The 23614-nt window shown below is 55.0% G+C and overlaps 3 protein-coding genes across 3 annotated transcripts in view; 2 read left to right on the forward strand and 1 right to left on the reverse strand.

Moving 5' to 3' along the window:
• The window catches only part of PRKCSH (PRKCSH beta subunit of glucosidase II), a 143299-nt gene that overhangs the window by 73546 nt on the left and 46139 nt on the right, over positions 1–23614 (forward strand). The gene's annotated exons all lie outside the window — the stretch shown is intronic.
• CNN1 (calponin 1) lies at positions 6156–12376 on the forward strand (the record flags this gene model as incomplete). The annotated part of the gene is made up of 7 exons (XM_082837464.1): positions 6156–6295; positions 8313–8434; positions 10803–10869; positions 10979–11116; positions 11310–11420; positions 11904–12050; positions 12131–12376. Exons 1-7 carry the CDS (start codon positions 6233–6235, stop codon positions 12374–12376), a joined length of 894 nt encoding a protein of 297 aa, XP_082693590.1. The 5' UTR covers positions 6156–6232.
• ELOF1 (elongation factor 1) lies at positions 16105–19922 on the reverse strand. Its single transcript, XM_082835273.1, has 4 exons — positions 19872–19922; positions 17271–17404; positions 17020–17090; positions 16105–16758 (listed from the first exon to the last, which is right to left on the reverse strand). Exons 2-4 carry the CDS (start codon positions 17384–17386, stop codon positions 16694–16696), a joined length of 252 nt encoding a protein of 83 aa, XP_082691399.1. The 5' UTR covers positions 17387–17404; positions 19872–19922; the 3' UTR covers positions 16105–16693.

Raw genomic sequence — 23614 nt, forward strand, 5'->3', positions numbered from 1 at the left:
TGCCATCGAGATTCCTGTGATTGGCAGATCTAAGAGGCGCTACAGCCAATGAACTGCCGGTCCAGGAGGGCTTGCGCACCTCCCCAGCACGTTGACAGCCACGTGGGCAGCTGCTGGGAGTGCTACTGCCCTCTGCTGGACGTGCCCAGCTATAAGTAGGCGCAGTTCGATCTGCTCAGCTGGGTCTGGGTGAAGGCACGCGTGGGTGGTGGTGGGCTCACCAACCTGGCCGCAGCCTTTAGAGCTCCCGTTGTTCCTCTTCCTAGTGAGGCATTTGCAGCTCTCATTTTCTAATTTATCCTTCCAGAAGTAGTTGATTCAAACACAGACATGTACTTTTTTGGGGGGGGGGTATTTTTTTTTTTAAACACAGAGCACAATAGTATGTGTGAAGCCCTCATGTAAACCCTTTAACACGCAGTCCTCAAAACAACTCAAAGAAAATAGCAGCTTCACAGTGGAGGGTCCTGGCAGACATCACTTTAACCAAGGGACCAAGATTAACATCACCAGCAATAAGTCATAGTGACATCATAAGCCCTTGGTATGGGAAGGGAACATCACCCTTCCGGGATCCTTCTCACTAACGCAAAATCCCCACTCTAATCAAGACAAACCAAATTGAGAGACAGGCTATAAAATTACTAACCAGTACTCTTCAAAAGTGTCAAGGTCGTGAAAGACTAAGGGACTGTCACAGACCAAGGAGTCTAAGAAAACATGACAACTAAATGCCATGAGGGATCTTGGATTGGGTCCTGGAACAGAAAAAGGACATGAGTTAAAAAACTGGAGTCTGTAGTTTATTAATAGTATTGTGCCAAAGTTAATTTCTTAGTTTTGATAAGCATACTATGGTTATGTAAGATGTCAACAGTAGGGGCAGCAGGGTGAAGGGTATTTGGGAACTCTCTGTGCTATTTTTTTTTGCAACTTTTCTGTAAGCTTAAAATTATCTCCCAACAAAAAGTTAAAAAGAAACAAGCCTACGGAAGCGGACACTATTAATGTGCTCATTTTCCAGAGGAGGAAACTCAACCACAGAGACGTTAAGACACCTGCCTGAGATCACACAGCCAGGAAGCACCAGGGTATGCCCCAAACCCATGGAATATGGATCCAGAGCCCCCACCCCCCACAGTCTTAACCACAGCACCACAGTGCCTTTATTTAACTGAAACAAAGTGCTGCATATTCTGCTGTCATCTTTGTCTATCTCACGTGTTCCCTGTTGATAGATCTACAGGGTGACTTGTTATTAAAAGGCCACTGCAATAAATGTGATTCTTCATACCTACACTTGTACTTCTTAGGAATATTCTAAAAAAGAGATTTGCTGGTTCAGAAGGTGTATTACATAGGTAGGGTTCTCCAGAAAAACAAAAAAAATGTACGTACACATACATATATGTATTGATATATATGAGAGAGACGATTTATTATAAAGAATTGACTTATGTGATTATGAAGGCTGAGAAGTCCAAGTCCAAGATCTTCAGTTGGCAAGCTGGGCACCCAGGGGCGTAGTTCCAGTCCAAGAACAAAGGTGTGAGAACCAGGTGCATCAATGGTATAAGTTCCAGTCCAAGAGCTGGCAGGCTTGAGACCAAAGAAAAGCTGGTGTTTCAGTTCCAGTCTGAAGGCAGGTAACGACCCATGTCCCAGCTCAAGGCAGTCAGGCAGGAGGAGTTCCTTCTTAGGGGACGGGGGAATCAGCCTTTTTGTTCTGTTCAAGCCTCCAACTGATCTGATGAAGCCCATCCAGATTGGGGAGGGCAATCTGTTTTACTCAGACTGCAAATTCAAATATTAATCTCATCCAAAAACACCCTTGAAGACATACCCAGAATAATGTTCGACCAAGTATCTGGGCACCCCCTGGCCCAGTTGACTTGACACGTAAAAGTAACTACCAGAAAAAGTAAGGACACTTATCATTTTGAAAGCTATCAACAAACTGCCCATGTCCATCAAAGATATCCCCTAAGCCTCCCCAGCATTTGTTGTTATGAGTTGTTCTGATTTTTGGCAATCCGGGCCATTCTTTTATTTTTATTTTTTTCATTTTTTTTGGCCACACCATGCGGCATGCAGGATCTTAGTTCCCTGACCAGGGATCAAACCCGCGCCCCCTGCAGTGGAAGCACGGACTTTTAACCACTGGACCACCAGGGAAGTCCTGTGGAGGGGGCTTTTTATTTTTTAAATTCTATTATTATTTTTAAAATTTTATTTATTTATTTTTGGCTGCGTTGGGTCTTCCTTGCTGCATGTGGGCTTTCTCTGGTTGCAGCGAGCAGGGGCTACTCTTCGTTGTGGTGCACGGGCTTCTCATTGCAGTCGCTTCTCTTGTTGCAGAGCATGGGCTCTAGAGCACGCAGGCTTCAGTAGTTGTGGCACACGGGCTCAGTAGTTGTGGCTCGCAGGCTCTAGAGCAAAGGCTCAGTTGTTGTGGTGCGCGGGCTTAGTTGCTCCGCGGCATGTGGGATCTTCCCGGACCGGGGCATGAACTCGTGTCCCCTGCATCGGCAGGCAGACTCTCAACCACTGCACCACCAGGGAAGCCCCGAGGGGGCTTTTTAAAATCACTTATTCAAATGGAAGTTTTTATGGAGGCAGATGTACGTATCCACTGTCAGGTGCAAACACTTAAGTGAATAGCTCCCTCCTGCCCATCCTCTCACAGTCTGGGGGTGTGGGATACATTATTTTAGGACAGGTGGTCAGGGAGGGCCTCTCTGAAGAGGGGACATCTGAGCAGAGGAAATGAGGGAGAGGGCTCACAGGCATCTTGTGGAAATGTGTCGAGGCAGAAGGGACTACAAAGATGAGAGTGTGCTTGGGCACTCAAGAAATACATGTGGAAGGATGTGGGAGCAGCAGAAGCAGCGTGACCCTGGGAGAGTGACTTGGTTTCTCTGAACCTTTTCTTTATCTATAAAAGGGTCTAAGGGACTTCCCTGGCAGTCCAGTGGTTAAGACTCTGTGCTTCCAAAGCAAGGGGCTCCGGTTGATCCCTGGGGAGGCAACTAAGATCCCACATGCCCCACCGTCCCGCCCCCCCCCAAATAAAAAGGGGTCTAAGACTTCCCCTCTCAAGAGGGTGGTGGTGAGGATTAAGTGAGATTGTGCCTGGCACAGTGTCTGGCATGGAGTGAGCCCTCCAGAAACAGAAGCCATCTGGGGAAAGGAGAGCTAGGTAGGGGGTGGGTTTGGGGGTGCTGGCAGACACGGTCTGCCAAGATAGGCAAGTGAAGGGGGTGAGACTCTCCCGGACACAGGCACAGAGGGGGGTGTGTGTGTGTGTGTGTGTGTGTGTGTGTGTGTGTTAGTTCTGAGAGTCAGAAAGTTTCTGGGGGATCTCCTAAGATTGAGGAAAGGCAGAGCTTTTCTTTCATGACTGTCCTGGACTCTTCGTCCTTACTAAAGCCCATCCTTCTCATTTAGATGGCAAACTGAGGCACAGAGGGGCTGCGGCCTGGGAAGCGCCAAACAGGAGCTGAGTGGGGGGTCTGCACACCGGGCAGCCAGTGATGGGGGAGTCCCCTGGGGCTGGGGCCTCGGGATGGGATCAGTCCCCTCTCTCCGCCTCTACCCCCATCCATCAGACAGAAACAGAGACGATACAGAGACACAGTGAAAAACCAAGAGGCGCGGAACAGAAACTGAGACGCAGAGACGGCGAGATAAAGAGAGAAGAGACACGGGGACAGAGAGAGAGACAGAGACAGTGAGATGGGCAGATTCATAGAGACGCAGAGAGACAAAGGCTGAGACAGAAAAAGGCTAGGCGACGCTGAGAGACGGGCACAGAACGACCAAAAGACATTGCAAGAGATACAGAGACACCGACCCAGAACTGGAGGGACAAATGGACCCAAAAAGGGCTGCTCCCTAGGGAGACCCCGGGTTGCCCCGTCTGGGGTCAAGCCAAGTGCTCCCCCACCCCGCCCCCGTCGTGCCTGGGCAGTGACTTCAGAGCCGGCGCGGATTCTATAAATGGCCAAGCGACCGCGGGCCGGGGGGCGGGGCCGAATGAGTCAGCGCGTTGCGTCATCGCCGCCTGGATGCCGCCAGGCCCCGCCCCCGCCCTCCTGGGCCGCCAGGGGGCGCCGGCCGAGAGCTAGCGGAGGCGCGGGTCCTCTCATGCGCAGTAGCGACCTGTGGCCCGCTGCGGGCCGCTCTGTGTGGGCAGGATCCAGCAACCTACGCGTTTGAATCCTGGCTCCGCCACCCTGGAGCTGTGTGACTCCGGGCAGTCGGCTTCACCTCTCTGTACAACATTTAGACCCCACATCATAAGGCTGCTGTGAGGAATGAGTTGACAGATCCAAAGCACTCAGTACGTAGTAGGAGCTAATTGTTTGCTCATTTTATGTATTTTAGCGTATCTTCAATATACCATTACACGCTATCAACTTGTCGGTAGTTGCCTTAGCCCAGTCGTTCTCAAATGGGAGATATCTGCTGCCGACCCCTCACCCCCATAGCTTTCCCAGGGACATTTGGCAACCTCTGGAGACATTCCTGTTTGTCAACGCTAAGGTGGGGGGAAGGGAGGAACGACTTCCCTGGCGGTCCAGTGGTTAAGAACCCCCATGGGGCTCGGGTTCGATCGGGGAACTAAGATCCCGCATGCCATGCAGTGCGGCCAAAACAAAACAAAAAAGACTAAAGTGAGGGGGGGTGTTGCTTCTGGCACTGAGTAGGTAGAGGCTGGGGATGCTGCTTCAAGTTCTGCAATGCCCAGGACAGACCCCCGCCCCCACGATGAATTATCCAGCCGGGGTGTCAACAGTAGGAAGATTGAGAAACCCTGCCTTAGCCTCATAGCATTAGGGGCAGAGGCCCGGGTTCAAATTCTGCTCTGTCCCTAGTGAGCTGTGTGACACTGGGACAGGGATTCCACACCCTGGTGCCTCAGTTTCTGCATCTGTAAAGTGCATAGAATAGCAGCACCCACTTCTGAGGGTGTTGTGAGGTATGTACGAGTGGATACATGTACAGCATTTGGACCAGGGCCTAACATAAGGGCCGTTGTCATTATTAGTACATCACGGCTGTGCCCTTAGCATGTGGCCAGCAAATTGCATGTCCTTGATGTATCATTAGTGTGTGATATGGTTGCTGACATGTTATCCAAGTGTCACTAACATGGCCTAAACATACATGGCATGACGTGGGCATGTCATCCACCCCTATGGTACAGGGGTGAGATCTGGACAGGCAGGGCTGCTTGCAGGTGTTCCCTTCAGGCCAGCCTGTCTGGGACAGGAATATATGGGGGTGTCCATGGCCTGGAACCCACTAACACAGCCACTCCGTGGTTCAGGCAACCCACAGGTGGATGGGGAGGGTGAGATCCAGGATCTCTGCTCCCCCAGGTACTTATGAGGGGATGGAGGGGACAGAAGTGGGGTGCCAGATTCTCAGCAAAAATACTGCTATTCCCTGTCCTTCCCTGTGCCAGGCACTGCCCTGGGCATATTGGAGGCATTATTTTTTGGCTGCGTCACCCGGCTTGTGGAATCTTAGTTCCCTGACCAGGGACCAAACCCGTGCCTCCTGCAGTGGAAGCACAGAGTCTTAACCATTGGACCACCAGGGAGGTCCCAGGCATTATTTCCTCTGATCCTCACAACACCCTCGTGAGCAGGCACTATCGTTAGTCTATTTTACAGGTGAGGCAACAGAGGCTCAGAGAGGGGAAGGGGCTGGCCTACACTTATAGACTATTGGTGTCTGGACTTAAAACCAGGGTGGTGCTCCATAAACTACCACAGGTGGTAGTCCTGCCTCAAGACAGGAGAGAAATGAAGAAAGATGACCTCAGAGATGTGGGGAGATGGCCTCAGAGACAGACACAAAGAGACTAGGAGACCCAGCCAGAGGCCTAATGAACAGTGGGGAGTGGGGAAAGGTTGGTGGTCTCTGTCTGGCCAAGCTGCCCGCCGCCCCAAAAATGAATAACCCAGGCCGCCCCCCTAGGTGGAAACAATGACACAATCAGCTCCCAATACCAAGGCCCTGACATCACGAAGGGGGGCTGGCCAAGGTGGGGGGCGCCCCGCCCCTTGGCAGGCCTCTATGGCCAATGGGACGGGCCTTGGAAGAGGCCCGGGCCGCCTCCCGAGCTTCAAAAACATGTGAGGAGGGAAGAGGGTGCAGACGGATCTTCAGCTGCTGCCGCCTTCTTCAGCGCTGCTGCCACCGCTGTCCACCATCAGCTGGCATGTCCTCTGCTCACTTCAACCGAGGCCCCGCCTACGGGCTGTCAGCTGAGGTCAAGAACAAGGTAGGGCTGGAGGGCCTCCCCGCGACCTGGCCCACTTGCCCTGCCAGGCCAGAGGCCCCACACTTGGGGTTCCCTGGACCCCCTTCCTGCCTATCCCATATGACTTGGAACCTAAGAGAGAAAAAGGACGAGTATATGGGGAAGGGGCTGCCTTCCTCCCTGGCCTGAGCATCCCAGAGCCCTCAGCTCCTGTTGGGGTGTGAAATGGGGGGGCATGCAGGCAGTCACAGGTAAACTGAGGCGGTTGGCCCATTGTGAAACCCCACTTGATTAGAGTCCCCCGTTAACCCTTTTTGTTTCTGGGGGTCTGGGGAAGGACTTGATTTTGCCCACACCCCCTAGCCCGACAAAGAATTTGCAGACTGCTCCAGAGCTGGGGTTCCTGGGGGTGAGGCCCCAAGGTGTTGGAGATTGTGAAGGAAACGGAGACAGCTGGGGATAGGCAGAGAGTGGGCATTCGGGACAAAGCAGGGGACTCCTAATTCTGGGGGTGGGAGGACATGGGGACATCGCCTTCATGCTATGGATGGGTAAACTGAGGTTCAGAAAGAAGAGACAAGTAGCTCAGGTCCTATATAAGAGAGATTCAGAACTGGGCCCCTGAACTTGCGGCCCGCGTCCCCCATGGGATCAGCTTCTCCAGGGCAGCGAGCTTGAAGTCCCCAACCCACTGGAACAATCCCTTGAGCACTGCCCAGGGAGGAGTCCCAGCCCCATTTGACAGAGGGCAACACTGAGGCTCAGGGTGGCTTTTCCCAGGGTTCCACAGACAGGAAATGGGGAGCTGGGATTGGGAACCTGGGTCGGGGGGATCCTCGGGGCTGGAGGAGGGGGCGGGTAGGGGACGGGTGCTCGGGCAGGAGGCAGATCCCAGCGTCGCCCCCCCTCCCCCCAGCGCCGGCCCAGGAGCCGAGCGGAGCCGCCACGCCATATAAGGCGGCCTCGGGAGCCCGGCCCGCGGGGCCGCGCTATATAAGGGCCGGTTTGCTTTATAAAGCCGGGCTGATGGGGAGGGGGGCGGCAAGGCCGGGGCCAGGTGAGGGGGCCTTCCCCTCCTCTTTCCCCTCCCCCAGAAGAAGGGGCGACCGGGTCTCCCAGGGGCCCGGAGCCTGTCTGGGCTGGGGTAGAGAGTTCTGGGGAAACGGAGCGGGGGCAAAGCGGGAGAGGAGAGGTGGGGGAGAGACGCAGAGATACTGGAAGCCTGAGACTTGAGAGGGACGGATGGGGGAGGGCGAGCCTGGAGCACAATAAGACTGAGACAGGGATGGAGAGGTGGAGAGACCGCTGAGCCCCATCCTCGCCCGAGGCGGGGAACCTGGAGTCGCAGAGATGGAGAGAGACCTATGAAAGCAGAGAAGGACGATCTATGAGGCCCACCCCCAGCCGGACACGAAGAGATGGGGACAGGATGACAGGGCCTAGGAAAGACAGACAGAGCTGGGAGAGAGACTGAGGACATCGTGCCATGGGGAGAGAGACAGAGAAATACAGACATGCACGGGGCCAGGAGTAAGGCAAAGACAGGCCCTCGCCCCGAGCCAGAGAGGGGGCCCCAGGGATGAGGACCTAGAGACACACTGAGACAGAGATATAAGACAGAGCTGTCCCCTGCAAGGCGGCATCCGGGGGCACCTCCTTAGGGCTCCTCCTCCCCTGCCTGAAGCTCCCAGGAGGGGGGCAGGGCCAGGGGAAGCTAAACCCCAAGTTTGGTCTGCAGGGGGAACCAAGAGGCCAGGCGCCGCCCCCCAGCTCTGAGTATCTCGTTCTCCACCCCTTAATCCACATTCGGTGGTGCCAAACCTCAGAATGCCTGGAATGGCCCCTGGGCAGGTGCCGCCTCAACACTGGCCCTCAGCACATCCCCCCCCACCCCCCTCAACTGGACGTTGGGACAGAATTGCCTTAGTTGGGAAGGGACGAGGGAAGAGAGCAGACCTAGGGAAGCTTGGATTGGGCCTGGGAGCCAACCTGCTCCCCACTGCGTCCTCACCACCTTCTCTGTGTCCCCCACCGCCAGCTGGCCCAGAAGTACGACCACCAGCGGGAACAGGAGCTGCGAGAGTGGATCGAGGGGGTGACAGGGCGCCGCATTGGCAACAACTTCATGGACGGCCTCAAAGACGGCATCATTCTTTGCGAGTGAGTGCAGCACTCATGGCTCAGACTCTGCCTTGGGCTGCCCCCAACCCCTCATCTCTACTCCCCTCATCTCAAATGACCAAGAGCTCAGAGCTGGATTGGGCACGTTCTATCTGATACCTTTGTTGTGAGGTATCAGATATTAAGATAACCACTGTGCCCATTTAACAGGAAAGAAAACTGAGCCCGGGTAAAACATGTCGCCCAAAGTCCCACGCTGTTCCAACAGAAATGGCTTCCGAATCTAGAGTCTGAACCGCCAACGCATACGGGGCAGCCACATGTATGGTCTCTAGAGTCCCAAGAAAGGGAGGTCACAGCGAAAAGGCACTGGGCCATATCAGCTGTCCGCTGCTGGCTTGGTGACCTGAGCGATGTGCCACAGTAATTTAAGTGGGCCCTGATTTTCTCCCCCTCTCAGAACCTAATCACTGAGGGAGAGGAAAACCCTCAACAGCTCCCAAGCCCCGATTCCAGATTCCACCTCCTAGATTTCACTGCAACCCTATTTCTGGGTGGGGCCCCGAGCCCAGCTGGGGTCCTGTCTTTTTCTCTGCGTCTGACCCAGGGCAGGGTGACCCTAAGAGCCAGAGCTTGTGCTAGGGAAGCTTCCCGAAGGCACAGCGTTACCAAGCCCTAGCTGCTGGAAAGAGAGGGGCTGGGGGATGATGTTCTACCATATCCAAGGAATCGGGGGATGGTCTGGTGTCCCAGGCCTTAAAGAGTGCAGGGCCACCCACCCGTTTATGGAGGAGGTGCATTTAGGGAGCACCTGCTGTGTGCCACCCAGGTCTAGGCGCTGGGGATAGTGAACAAAACAGACTTGACTTGGGGCGCTTACAGAGCTTTAGTCTTGGTGGGGGTGATTGAACAAATAATTGATGAAATAATCACATACTTGCCTGTGGTGGGAAATGCCATGAGGAAGAGTCAAGCTGGGAAGGATGGGGGGCGGGGGGCATGGGGTGAAGGGTTGCTGCTTTGTACAGAATGGTCTGGGAGGTCTTTCTGAAGAGGTAATATCGAAGCAGAATCTTGGATAAAGTGAGGGAAGTTGCCGGCAGGACATCTTAGGGAAGAGTGGGCCAGGCAGCGGGGACAGCCAGTGCAAAGGCCCTGGGGTGGGAGCATGCCTCAGTGATCAGGGAAAGTGGAGGGAGTTAGCTGGGGGCCAGATGGTACAGGGCCTCTTCGTCCTTCATACTATGGAGTTAGGCTTTTATTCTCAAGGCAATAGGAAACCATGGGAGTGCTCTGAACTGGGGAGTAACTGGAAATTTTTTTTTTTAATTGAAGTATAGTTGATTTACAGTTGTGTTAACTTCTGCTGTACAGCAAAGTTATACAAGGTCCTACTGTATAGCACAGAGAACTATATTTAATATCCTATGATAAACCATACGGAATTGTTTTAAGAAGGCCATTTTAGCCGTGGGATGACAAGCATCTGGAGGGGATGAGGTGGAAGCTGGGAGCCCAAGGGGAGGTCAAGGCAAGAGCCCAGGGAAGAGACACTGGTGGCTCAGAGCAGGGCGGAGGTGGGCTTCTGGAAGTCTTCAGGAGGCAGAGTAAAAGGAATTGCTGAGGGATGGAATGTGGGGGTGAGAGAGAGGGAGAGGAGAGTCAAGGGCGGCGGAGGGCTTTGTCTGAGACCTGGAGGGCTGGGTTTACTGAGCCGGGGAGGATGGAGGGAGTTCTGTGGGGGAAAGTGGGTGTCAGGAGTCCAGGTAGGGTGAATTTGATTTGAGACACCCATGTGGGGTGCTGGAATGGAGAGTAAGAGGGGGCTGCAGGAAGATGTTGGGGAGTTGTTGGCATGTGAATGGCATTTAAAGTCGAGAGGACTTCCCTGGCTGTCCAGTGGTTCAGACTCTGCGCTTCCACTGCAGGGGGCACGGGTTCAATCCCTGGTCGGGGAACTAAGATCCCACATGTTGCGCAGCGTGGCCAAAAAAAAAAAAAAAAAAAAAAATGCCAAGAGACTGGATGAGATCAAGGGGGTGAGTGTAGCCAGAGAAGAGGCCCCAGTTCTGAGCTGCGGGCTCTCCGAGGTGTAGCGGTTCGCAAAAGGAGATTGAAACATGGTCACGAGCGAGGCAGGTGCACCCAGGAGACTCCCCTACACCCTCCATCGGGAGACTTTCTGACCTGAACGAGTCTAGCTCCCCGGGGTTGGTTTCCCATCTGGGTCCTGCCTATGTGTGCAGACAGTCTGTGGTGGGGCTGCAGCTGGGGGCTGACTGCAGTGGGAAACAGAAAAAAGGAAAGCTCCCACTGACCGTCATCCTGACCCCTTGTCCCGCTGGGCTGGGCTTGGGTGGGGGCAGTAGGGGTCCCCTTCCTCAGTGCCCTCCCCTGCGCCTTGCAGGTTCATCAACAAGCTCCAGCCAGGCTCTGTGAAGAAGGTCAATGAGTCCACCCAGAATTGGCACCAGGTGAGCCCAGACTCTCTTAACTCTTTCGACCCCTGGCCCATAGCCCCTCAGAGCTCCACCCAGACCCCCACTCCCCTCCCACCCCTGACCGCCACCGGCTCCCCTCCAGCTGGAGAACATCGGCAACTTCATCAAGGCCATCACCAAGTACGGGGTGAGGCCCCACGACATCTTTGAGGCCAACGACCTGTTCGAGAACACCAACCACACCCAAGTGCAGTCCACCCTCCTGGCCCTGGCCAGCATGGTGAGTGTGGCTGAAGGGTGGGCATGGGGCCGGGAGGCTGCGGGCACTCGGGGCTGGGATGCGGGTGGGGCCACTTGTGCCCTCTGAGCCCCGCGTGGGCGGGAGGGGGAAAGCAGGTGCTGCTTAGGGTCTCCGAGGGGACAGTGTGGCCCAGGGCTTCCTTGTCAGCCCCTGCCTCCCTCACCCTCCCCAGGCCAAGACGAAAGGGAACAAGGTGAACGTGGGAGTGAAATATGCAGAGAAGCAGGAACGGAAATTTGAGCCAGGGAAGCTAAGAGAAGGGCGGAACATCATCGGGCTGCAGGTACCGCCCCTTCTACATCCGGGTCTCACTGCTGAGCTGAGCAGAGGGTCAGGGAGTGGAGGAGGCTGGGAGGGCGCCCTGGTCCCTGCAGGCTTTGGCGGGGGGGTGGCAGGATATTTGGCCTTTACTAGACTATACGCTCGGCATTTTTCCATACCCTAACTCACTCCTCTGACAGCTCTAGGGGGTGGGTACTGTTATCAGCATACCCTTTATACAGACGGGAAAACTGAGGCCTGGAGAAGATCGCTTACTTGCCAGGATTGCCCATGTGATGAGTGGCCGGGCTGGAACTTGAACCCTGGAAGTCAGGCCACCTATCAGTCATGTGACCCACCTTCTCTGGGCCTCAGTTTCCAGTCTGTAGCCTGAGGGTGGAAACAGTGCCTCATTAGAGGGCCATGTAAGTGTCTGCTGACATGAGTTACATCTTGTGGCCCACCGTGAGATTTGTAAGGGGTGATTCTCCTTCTGGCTCCCTAGATGGGCACCAACAAGTTTGCCAGCCAGCAGGGCATGACAGCCTACGGCACCCGGCGCCACCTCTATGACCCCAAGCTGGGCACAGACCAGCCCCTGGACCAGGCCACCATCAGCCTGCAGATGGGCACCAACAAGGGAGCCAGCCAGGTGTGTGGGGGGCCATGGGGCGGGCTGGTGGGGCTGTGCCCCTCGCCGTCCCCTCGGCCTGACTGCACTGCCCTCCGCAGGCCGGCATGACTGCTCCCGGGACCAAGCGGCAGATCTTCGAGCCGGGGCTGGGCATGGAGCACTGTGACACGCTCAATGTCAGCCTGCAGATGGGCAGCAACAAGGGGGCCTCGCAGCGGGGCATGACAGTGTACGGGCTGCCCCGCCAGGTCTACGACCCCAAGTACTGCCTGACGCCCGAGTACCCGGAGCTGGGCGAGCCTGCCCACGACCACCACCCGCACAACTATTACAACTCCGCCTAGGGCCCTGGGCCTCCCGCCTTCCCCCGGGGAGGCCGGTGCTGCTCTTGGCAGGGCCCAGCCCGGCCCGCCGACCCCCTCCCCCTGCATGGCTCCTCCAGCCCCCTGGCACCTGCCTACAGGGTTAGCATTCGGGGGGAGCAGACTGGGGGGGGCCTGTGTGGGGGAAAGGGGGCTCCTCCCTGGGTCCAACATAGAGCCGGGTGTTCCCAACAGCACCCAAAGGACGCACTGAGCAAAGCTACCCCGCTGTCCCCCACTCCCCACAGGTGGGTCCCCCAGGACAAGAAGCCCCCCCAAGCGAAGCCCCCAGAGCCCAGGCTCGCCCCCCTCCCCCATTCCCACAGTGGGAGCAAACTGCATGCCCAGACCCCCAGCGGACACACGCGGTTTGGTTTGCAGCTGGCGTTAAGGGATGTGACAGCGGTGTTTGTAACGCGAGCACTTTCTTTTTCTACTTCACTGGAGCACAATAAATGGCTGTAAAGTCATCTGAGGACTCAGGGCTGCTCTGTCACAGAGGCTGTGTGGCTGTAGCACACGCATAAGTGGCCTCACTCAGATATACCCCATCTCCCACACACACATCTGCACAGGCACACACACTCACATGCACCCTAAGATACACACACAGAGCTCACAGAGCTCGCTGGACCCAAGATGGGCTCCCCCCCCTCCCCCGACTCACACACAAAATCCACATGCACGCACACTTCGTGTGTATGGTGTACACACGCTCTCTACAGCCTTACTGCACATACCCTTTCACACACAGATACACATGCAGTACACACTCCTACTCAAGGCACATAAAAACATAAACCCTCACACAGGTACACAATACACACACACACACACACACACACACACACACACACACGTACCTTCCCTGGGGGCCTGTGGGTTGCGTTGAGGCCAAGCGCCGGAACGGGCTAGATGGGATGTAAATCACAGTTCTGCAGCTTGCCAGCTAGGTGACCTTGGGCAAGTCACTTCCCTTCCCTAGGCCTGTTTTCGCATTAGGAAAATGAGGACATGGAACCTTGTGGGGTCACAGGGAGCTTAAATGAAATGACGCCTCCAGACGGGGGATGACATTTGGTACTGACCATGAGAATGGACAACCAGCCAGGTCCTGGAGGCCCCTGTGGGCAGGGAGAACCCTTTAGCCCTGAAGTAGACTGTGGGAAGGTGGGAGGGGACAGGGCAGTGGGGAAAGCTGGGCACTTTGGAAAGATGTGCCCACTTTGGATGGGCACAGTGGAGGCACTTTGGCAATAGCCCTTTACCAACTGGCACAGAGCAGTTAGGTAGCTGACTGCAGGGTGCAGCTGGCCCAGGCGCCTGGCCTGCCAGCCCAGGATCCCAGAAGTCTGGACAAGGTCCCAACCTCCCCACATTTCAGAGGGGACCCTGCTCTCCCGGTGATGTGGGCCCCAGCTAACCTGCCCAGAAGTTATCAAATGCCAGGGTTCCAACGAGAGGATGCGGCCATGCTGGGGGCACAGCGGTCTTCTCCCCTTCCCTCCCCAGGGCAGGGGGCGATGCTGGAATGTGGGGACCTGCAGAGACAGACATCAGAAGACCTGCTCGCACAGACGCACACGGCCCCTGGGGCCTCGTAAACTGGATTCCAGGCGCTCTTGGCCTGGCTACCCTAAGTCCTGCTACCCAAAGTCCTGCTACCATGGGGCCAGCTCGGGGAAGCTATGCTGAGGAGGATCCATGCCTGGCCTAGGGCCCTGCCTTCTTGGGAAAACAGCACCATATTAGCACTTGGTCTGTAAGACTGGGGCGGGCGGGCCCTGGTTGGCAGGAGCCCCCTTTCCCTGGACCCCAGAGGGCATCCCCCACCCCCCCACCCCACCCCCGGCACCTGTCCGCCACTCTGCCTGTGTCCGCTGGGTCCTGCCTCGGCCAGGGGACCCCACCTGGGGCCTTGGAGGGGGAGGTGGGAGCACCAAGGAGCGGTATGTCAGGGTAGAGAGGGCCCTGGGGGACACATGCCGGACCCAGTGGCTGGGCCTGGTGGCCAGGGCTTCTGGCCTGGTCAGCATCTTCTCGGCTGTTCACATCCCCCACTGCCCTGGTGGGTCCGAGTCTGTTGGAACTGTGCCAGGAATCATGACAGGTGCCTCCAGCCTCAGTGTGGCCCTGGGAGGAAGGTTCCATCATCCTTCCCACTGTACCAACGAGGAAGCCAAAGCACAAGTCACTTGCTGCCCAGGCTCACGAGGCCAGGTGGAGGAGATGGACATGCCCCACACTGCCGAAGCGTCAGGCCCTCCGCACCACGAGACCATCTGGGGTCTCACCATCAGCCTTGTTAAGGTGTGTTTCTTCCAATACCACCAAGCAATTAACTCAGTTCTGACACTCTCTACCTGGAGAAAGCGTCAGATCCCACGGGATAAGGGTTCTGTCCAAGACCGCCCCTCCTCCACTTACGCTGCCAATCACAAGTGCAGGTGGTTTACCTGTGCTTTTGAGCAACCAGCTGGAGATCGGGGCCCCCCCCACCCCCTCCTCAGATTTGGTTAATTTACTAGAGTGGCTCACAGAACTCGGAGAAACATTTTACTTATTACATCACTGGTTTATTATAAAAGAATATAACTCAGGAGGAGCCAGATGGAAGAAATGCCTAGGGCAAGGTATGAGGAAGGAGGGTGGAGCTTCCATGCCCTCTCCAAGTGTCCCAGCACCTCCCTGTGTTCACCAAGGGCGGAAGCTCACCAAATCTTGTCCTCATATCGTGCTTCATCTGTAGGTCCCTTCCCCTTCCCGAAGGTTGGTGGATGTGGCTGACTGAGTTCCTCCTCTGCGTCCTGCCCCTTCCTGAGACTACCTAGGGCCCCACTCTAAGTCACTTCATTAGCATAATCTCACCTGTGATCAAAAGGGGCTCTTTATGGATGACAAAAAGTACTCCAGTTGCTCAGGAAATTCCAAGGGTTTTAGAAGCTTCCTGCCAGGAGCCAGGGACAAAGCCCAGGCATTACTTCTTACACCCTACACGTGCATCTGGCTCCACCTCCAGCCTTCCGAGAGACTCCTCGCGACCCTAGGACAAGGGTCCCTTACTCTTCTCCAGTGCTCCCCACTGCCCCCCGCCCCCCAGGAAGCCAGGAGCTGTTCCCTTAGCCCGGACCCTGGACTCAGGAGGAAGTAAGATGCTGGGCTGTGAAGCCAGGCCTCCTGGGTTCAAGGCCCGGCAGCCGTGCAGTCTTCTGGCTGTGGGACCTTTGGCCGGTGACCTCCTGTCTCGGGCCTGTTTCCTCATCCGTGAGCATCTTCCTTCCTCAGGGCGGCTGTCGCGACATGGGGGCAAGGCAGGCAAACCTGACATTGGCCTCTGGCCCAGTGTGGCCCCTCAGCCTTAGCTCCTTCAGGCTGTCCCCCAGGAAGCCTTCTCTGACCCCCCCAATCCCCACCCTGGGCTCTGCTGGCCCCGGTTTCTGCTGTGACTGCAAACATCAGACATAAACCTGTAAACGCCTGGCCAGGTGTCTGTGGGTTCATCCCTGTCCCCTGAGCCCAGCACTGCCCTGGTTTCACCTTGAATGCTTGTAGAGTGGATAAAACGTTGTGCGGTTTGAAGGGCTGACCCCTTCCAGTGGCCCGCCAGGCCACCTCTGAATGCCTCAGTCTCCCCCGTTCCCTCGTTGAGCCCCTGGGTCTGACCCAGAGCCCAGGAAACCAGAGAGCTGGGAGTCTCGCGTTGGCTGCTTTATTTAAGGGCTGGTGAGCGACAGCTATCCCCAGCCCAGCCCCTCCCTCCTCTACAAAAGTGGCCAAACGTGAAAACAGGCCGCCCCGCCAGGGGGCCTGTGGGGCTGTGGCTTGAGTCCCAGGCCACACACCTTGGAAAGCAGGGAAGGAGGATGAGCAGTTGGTCCAGTTCAAATGGACAAGTGCTGGGGAGGCGGGGTAAGACGCTGGAGAGTCCCGAGGCAGCCTCTGCTGGGCTTGCCCTCACCTACGGTGTCAGGACACGGGTCCCTGGAGGAGCCAGGGCCCCAAAGCCAGGTGGCCAGGTGCCAGAGGAGGGAGCAAGTCAAAGGCTTTCGGAGCCAAGGGAGGCAGTTCAGGCGCCTGGGGCCCAGCAACCCTTCAACTCTACCCCATGCCCACGAGGACACCCCCACAGTCACACCTGCAGCCACACCCACTCACACCCATGCCCACACTCACTCCACACACACACACACACACACACACAGGGCTGCAGAGGCCCTGGACCCACACCCTGGACCCTGGAATGTCTCTGGATTGGTACCCAGCGGGTGAGGCTGCCAAGGGAGTGGGTCCTCTGCGTTGCTACTGATTGGCCGCCTCGCAGGCATCTATCCAATCGCTGTACACGTCCACTGGTTCCGACAGATCTGAGCCGCTGAGGTCAAGGGCAACTGGTAGCACTGGACCCCTTTCCTATACATACTTCTGTTGTTCACGCTACTGTTAGCCAGACCCCACCCTGAAGCCTGTCACCCCATGTAAGTCAGCACGTGGCACTGGTTCCTCTCGGTGGCCACACCACCAGGGCACGCAGCAGGGCTGGGTGCCCTTGAGCAGCCCACTCTGGGCAGAGCAGCCCTGACGCCCCGCCCCCGTCTCCTGGGGAAAGCCCGGGTTCCCAAGGATACAAGTGATGGGCGTCTGGAATTCTTCCAGGCACACGGTACAAGAGATGACTCCGGTGTTGCGGGCCCGGTCCCTGGAACGGGAGGAGATGCGGGGACTTAGTGAACGAAAGGGGCTGTGTCTGTGGGTGACGATCCCCCTAACCAGGAGGGCTGGGGACAGAATGGAAGACAGTGGGGGTGGGGGGAAGCCACCTCCCGACCGAGGAAGGAGAGGGCCGGCCCCGTGAGGCAGGATCCTGGGCCCCGCTCACATTTTCACGTCACAAGACTTCTCGTGGTTGCAGAAGGGGCAGGTGAACTGGGTCTCTAGGGTGCCTGTCATCTTCTTCTTGGGGGGTGGCTTCCGTTTTGACTTTCTGCGCCCCATGTCTGCAGGAGGGCAAACCTGTGGGAGGATGGGGGCAGAAGTCAGCGACTCGTGGGACCCACGTGTCCCTCTGGCTCGACGCTGTAGGAAGCGGTCATCCCCACCCCCCCCCCCGCCTCCCCGATTCTGGCATCATTCTTCCGTGACAGCGGAGGTCAGCAGCCTGCCAGATAAAGACCAGAGTTTCACTTATACTTAAGACCACTCTCTATGCAATATCCTTGTTCTTAACTAAGGGTGCTTCCAATTCACCGAGTAAACAGAAGCAGTCAGACCACATCCACAATCCACAAGTCCCCAGGACCACCCACTCGACCTTCTCTCCTTTGCTATGGAAGAACATCCACGCGCCCCACGAAAACAATTTGCTACCTTGTGCCTTGGATCCCAACGTCACATTTTCTCTCTCTACTGGATCATTAACAAACACACTTGTTATGACCTCTCCCATCATTAAAAACCACCCCTTCGTTCTCTGTGAGCTTTTCTAGCAGAGCTGTCTGCGTTCCCTCCTACCCTCTCTCCACAGCCCCTTCCATGCTGTCCACCCCAAGGGGCAGCCCTCACTCCTCAGGGTACTGGACACACCGGTTCCTCCTCCCACCATTCTCACAGGGCTCTCCCACCCTCCTCAGTGGCAGCTTCTTGCAGTCTCTGCTGCTGCTGCAACCCCATCCTCACCCCGTCAATTCGCTAATGATGGTGAGTCCACAAGCTCAGTCTTTGGACCCCTCCCCTCTCCATCTCCATTCATTTCCATGGAGATCTCACCCAGCATCAGGGCTTCAAATGCCTCCTCTACACCGATGTCTTCTCTGAACTGCAGGCTCCCCTGGCCACCTGCCTCAGCCACACTCCTACCCGGCGCTACCAAATGTTTAAACAGAACCTGTCCAAAACCGAGCTCCGAACACCTCAATGTGTTGTCCCACAGGCAGCAAGTCCATCTTTCCAAAAACCTTAGACTCATCCTCAATTCCTTTTGCCCTCTCTCACACCCCTTATCCCATCCTGACCCTACTGTTCTACCTTTAAAAGACATCCAGCATCTGACCACTTCTCACCACTCCCAGGGCCAGCTCCGTGGTCTGAGTCTTGAGTCCCAGTCATCTCTGGCCTGTATTATCACAACAGCATCCTCACTGGTCTCCCTGCATCTCTAACTCTGCCCAGCACCCTCCAAATGTGAATTCCTCGAAGGCAGGGATTTCTGTCTTTTCTTTGTATCCCCAGCGCCTAGAACAGCTCGTGGCACAGAGCTGGCTCCCAACAGAGATTTACTGAATGAATGAATGACCAATGCCAAGCCTACAGTAAACCACAGCACTGCTGCTATCAAGGCAGGCAAGGTATCTGCTCTTGTGCAACTGATATTCTAGCGGAGGAAGACAGACCCTTCAGCTAACTAATAAGGGAGATAATTTCCAATATTGGTTAAGTGCTATGAAGTTAATGAAACAGGGCTGAGTGAACGCTTCTGGGACGGGGCTACCTAAGGGTGGAGCTGGAAGAACCCTTGGGTAAGAGTCATTTAAGCTGAGGCCTGAATAAGAGAAGGCGACCATGCATGGTAGTCCAGGCAGAGGGAATAACAACTGCAAAGGCTCCAAGGCAGAAGAAGCTTTTCTTGAGAAAGAGAAAGAAGACTGGTACAGCTGAAGCCCAGCGAGTAACGGGGAGATGGGGTGTGAGATGCAACAGGAGAGCAGCGGCCAGACCCTACAAGACCCAGTAGGCTTTAGTAAGCCGGAGCCAGTTCTGCAGCCCAGGCTCTCACCTTCGGGGGTACAGGGGTAGTGTTCTGTTGAATTTTTCCCCCCAAAGCCTGGCCCTGGTTACCACCCGCACCAGAATCACCTGGGGGTGCTCAAAAAATGCAGATTTCTGAACCTAACCCCCAGATCTCCCGGCCCTAGAATGTCAGTTTTTCGGGTTCGGGTGGGAGCATGATTTGCCCACTGCTGAATCCCCAGCACGCACAGTTCCTGGTATGCATTAAGAGCTCAATAACTGTTGAATATAAACAAGTCTCCTGAATCAGAAGCTACAGGTGAGCCCCAGAATCTCATTTTCCCTGGTGACTACAGCACCCGCCAACCACACTCCAGAAAAGGGAGTCTGGCCTGCACATAAAACTCCAGGGGCCTCGGACTGTACTTCTGTGGCGATCTAAGTCCAAAGCGCGCCAAGGTGGGGGCTGGAAAAGGGCTCAGCCACCGACCCTGCCGGGACTCAAGAGGAGGCCGGTGGGCCGTCCTTCCAGGCTCACCGAGGCTTCGGCGTCGCCTCCCGCCGGCCGCCGGTAGAAGCCAGGCCTCCGAACAGCGTGCTGGGACCCGCTGGGACCCGGGGGAGTCAAGTTCCCCGATGGGCCGCCCCCCAAGCCCTGGGCCCTGGGACCCTCCTCCAGGACCCCGTCAGCGCCCCGGAGTCGCAGAGCGCCCAGTCCCACCCGGCCCCAAAGCCCGCCCGCGCGATCCCTCACCTGCACTCGCCAACGATCTTTGCGACAGCCTCGTTCACCCGGGAGACAGTGACTTCCAGCTCCCGGCGGAAGCGGAAATCCCTCCTCTCCCCTTCAGTCTCACCCACCCGAGGCCGGGACCTCCCAGCAAGTAAGCCCCGCCTCCTCCAGTGTCTGTGTGCGCACGCACGGAGAGTAAGTCTTCTCTGTACTCATTCCGGGCCCGGAGGCGGGATCGCAGTGCGCGTGCGCGAGGGCTGGACCGCATTTCACAGTTGGTGCGCAAGTGGCCGCCACTTCTAGTGAGCTTCCGCGGTGGCAGTTCCCGCGTTTCAGGAGCGGTGGACCGGGCCATAGCAGCATTGGAAAGGCAGCCTCTCCCATGGCTGCAGCATCTTCACGTGCCTTCTCTCCCACTTCAAGCCCCAGCTCCTCGCAGCTCACCTGGGTCTCCCCGATGTCGGGCACATTCAGATATCTCAGTGCTAAGAAACGACAGATACCAGTATGGCTGAATCAGAGTTAACGGGGGAAGCTTGTAAGAAGCTCTTCTCAAACTTTAACAAGAACCTGTGGATCTTACTCTAATTCAGGTTCTGGTTCATTAGGTCAGAAGTGGGGCCTGGAAGTCTGACTTTCTAACTAGGTCCCCAGTGCCATACGTGCTGTTGGTCTGCGGGACCACACTTTGAGTGCCGAAGTTATAATACATGAGTTTGGACAGGCAGGTAGGGGCTGGGGGAGGGGAAAACAAAGCTCCACAATTCCCACGATGTAGTGAAGAGGCTGGACAGAAATATAAAGGGTCAGTTGCTACACTGTTCAGCGCAGCAGAGAGGAGTGTGTGGATCTCAGAGCATGTGATGGTGGAGGGGGCTGCCAAACTAGTACGAGAGGTTAGAGAAGGCTTCCCTGGGAGGCCGATGCTCAGGATGGAATCCAAAGCCTGAGTGGAAGTCACACAGACAGAAGTAGCACCTATAGAACTTAAGAGGGAGTGAAGGAGAGAGGAGTGTCAAGGGTGGAGACCCTGGACGCTGCCTCTTACTCAGATGAGGAAGGCTCAACAGAGATAATTCGGAGGAGCGGTCAAGGGTTGTGTTTGGCTGTGATTAGTCTGAGACAAGCAAGAGGGGCTCTGGAAGGGGCCTTTGGAAGAGAAGCCAGGAGCTCAGGAGAAGGATCTGGATGTGATTTTGAGAGTCATCTGCATATGGAGGTTATTTAAAGTCTTGGGGCCAGAGGAGGTCACATGGTTTCAGGGGTAAGGGGCAAAGTGTAGCAAAAGAAGAGGGCTAAGAAGGACACCAGGGCTCCCCAGCCTTAGAGGTTAGGAGGAGGAGCCAGCAAGAGACTGGGCAGAACAGTGAGGTAGGAGGAGGAAGACGTGGGTTGCCCTCTCCCAGAAGCCTCCAGAGGCAGGTATTTCAAGACGAGGAGAGTGGTCAGCTGTATCACATGTGACTGCGAGTTTGAGTAAGATGAGGAAAGAGAATTGACTGTTGACTTTGGCAAGTGTTTGGTCCCTGGCAATCTTGATAAGAGCTCTTTCATTGGAGCGATTAGGAAAATAACTTGTCAAGAGATCTATCGATGTATTTCCAATAGACCTATCTCCAAGAAGTCCTCTAGAGGGCAGTGTTACTCTCAGAACTGCCAAGCTTAACCCTTGGCAGTGCCTCTCTGGAGGACCCCTTCTCCGTGCTTGTAGGAACCTGGATACACACAGGATGGGATCATACCATACATGTTACCTTGCAACTTGCTATTTCCACTTAGTGGTCAATACACATACAGATAATTATTGTGTGACTGCCGTAGTCATGATTGCCAGGTTCACAGGTTTTGTCTTTTCTTTTCCTTTTCCTTTCTTCTCTCTCTCTCCCTTTCCTTCCTTCCTTCCTTCCTTCCTTCCTTTCTCTCCTCTCTTTCTTTCTCTGTCTCTCCTTCCCTCCCCCCCTTTCTTCCTCCCTCCCTTCCTTCACATCTTTATTGAGATATAATTGACAGACAATAAACGGCACGTTTTGACATATACATACACCTGTGAAGCCATCACCACAATCATGATAGTGACTGTTTCCATCCCCCCAAGAAGTTTCCTTATGTCTCTTTGTAGTCAATCGCTACCCCACCCTCAGCCCTTGACACCAACTAATCTGTTTTCAGTTCCTATAGCTTTGTGTTTTTGAGGAAGTCCCATAAACAGAATCATACAAAACGTAGCCTTTTGAGTTTGGCTTCTTCTACTCAGCTCAGTACGTTTGCAACGTGTCCATTTTTTTTTTGGCCACACTGCTTGTGGGATCTTAGTTCCCCATCAGGGATTGAACCCATGTCCTCAGAAAGCGTGGAGTCCTAACCACTGGACCGCCAAGGAATTCCCTATGTCCATGTTGTGTTTATCAGTAGTTGTTCCTTTTTATCATTGAGTTGTATTCCGTTGTAGGGATGGACACAGTTTGTTTATCCTTTCACCTACTGATGGACATTTGGGTTGTTTCCTTTTTGGGACGATTATGAATAAAGCTACTATGTACTGTCTCATTCAGATCTTCGTGTAGATGTTCATTTTCTACTGTATTTTTTAAATTTAATTTTTATTTTATTTTGGAGGGTAGTTGATTTACTCTACTGTATTTTATTTCTACACTAAAACATGTGATTCCTCTGGAATTCATTTTTGTATACGGTCTGAAGTAGGGTTCAGGTTGTGTTTTGTTCTGGGCTAACCGACAAGGCAGATAACATCTTTCCTGGGAAGTTGTAATGTCACCTTAACCTACATCACGTTCTCATGTGTTCTTGAATTTGTTTCCGGATTTCCTCTGGATGTTTTCCCGGAGCCAGGGTCATGCTGTTTTGATGACAGTGCGTTTTGCTGTTTGGCAAGGCGGCTTTCTCACCTTGCTATTCATGAGTCTTGGCCTTGGAGACTGTTGAGAGGGTGGATGTGGCCTGACTCTCCATTGACAACCTCCTGGCTGAGTGAGGGTGCCGGTGCCAGGCCCAGCACCTGGTGTGAGGAGGGGAGTGGGGAGATGATAATATCCATGATGGTTGAATCAGATGCAGTTGCTCAGGAAAAGCGGGAAGAGATGAGACTCTGTGACTGGTCTCCAGGAATTCTGCCATCTTATTTCCTGTAATTTACAAGGCATCTTTTTTTTTTTAAACATCTTTATTGGAGTGTAATTGCTTTACAGTGTTGTGTTAGTTTCTGCAGTATAACAAAGTGAATCAGCTATATGCATACGTATATCCGAATATCCCCTCCCTCTTGTGACTCCCTCCCACCCTCCTTATCCCACCCCTCTAGGTGGTTGCAAAGCACCGAGCTGATCTCCCTGTGCTATGAAGCTGCTTCCCACTAGCTATCTATTTTACACTTGGTAGTGTATATATGTCAATGCCACTCTCTCACTTCGTCCCGGCTTACCCTTCCCCCTCCCCGTGTCCTCAAGTCCATTCTCTACGTTCTCTTTCTGACTTCACTCGAATGACAGACTCTAGGTCCATCCACCTCACTACAATTAACTCAATTTCATTTCTTTTTGTGGCTGAGTAATATTCCATTGTATATATGTGCCACATCTTCTTTGTCCACTCATCTGTCGATGGACACTTAGGTTGCTTCCTACAAGGAATCTTTCTACCCATGGCCGCGTGCTGGCTGACATTGTCCCCTGAGCTGGAAGGAAGCCCTCTAGGAGGGCATGTGTCTATCCTGCCTTATTCCTTTGGGTGCTCCTTGAGTTGGCACA

The sequence above is a fragment of the Leucopleurus acutus genome, assembly GCF_964270905.1.
Source record: "Leucopleurus acutus genome assembly, chromosome: 3".
In the NCBI taxonomy this organism is placed as follows: Eukaryota; Metazoa; Chordata; class Mammalia; order Artiodactyla; family Delphinidae; genus Leucopleurus; species Leucopleurus acutus.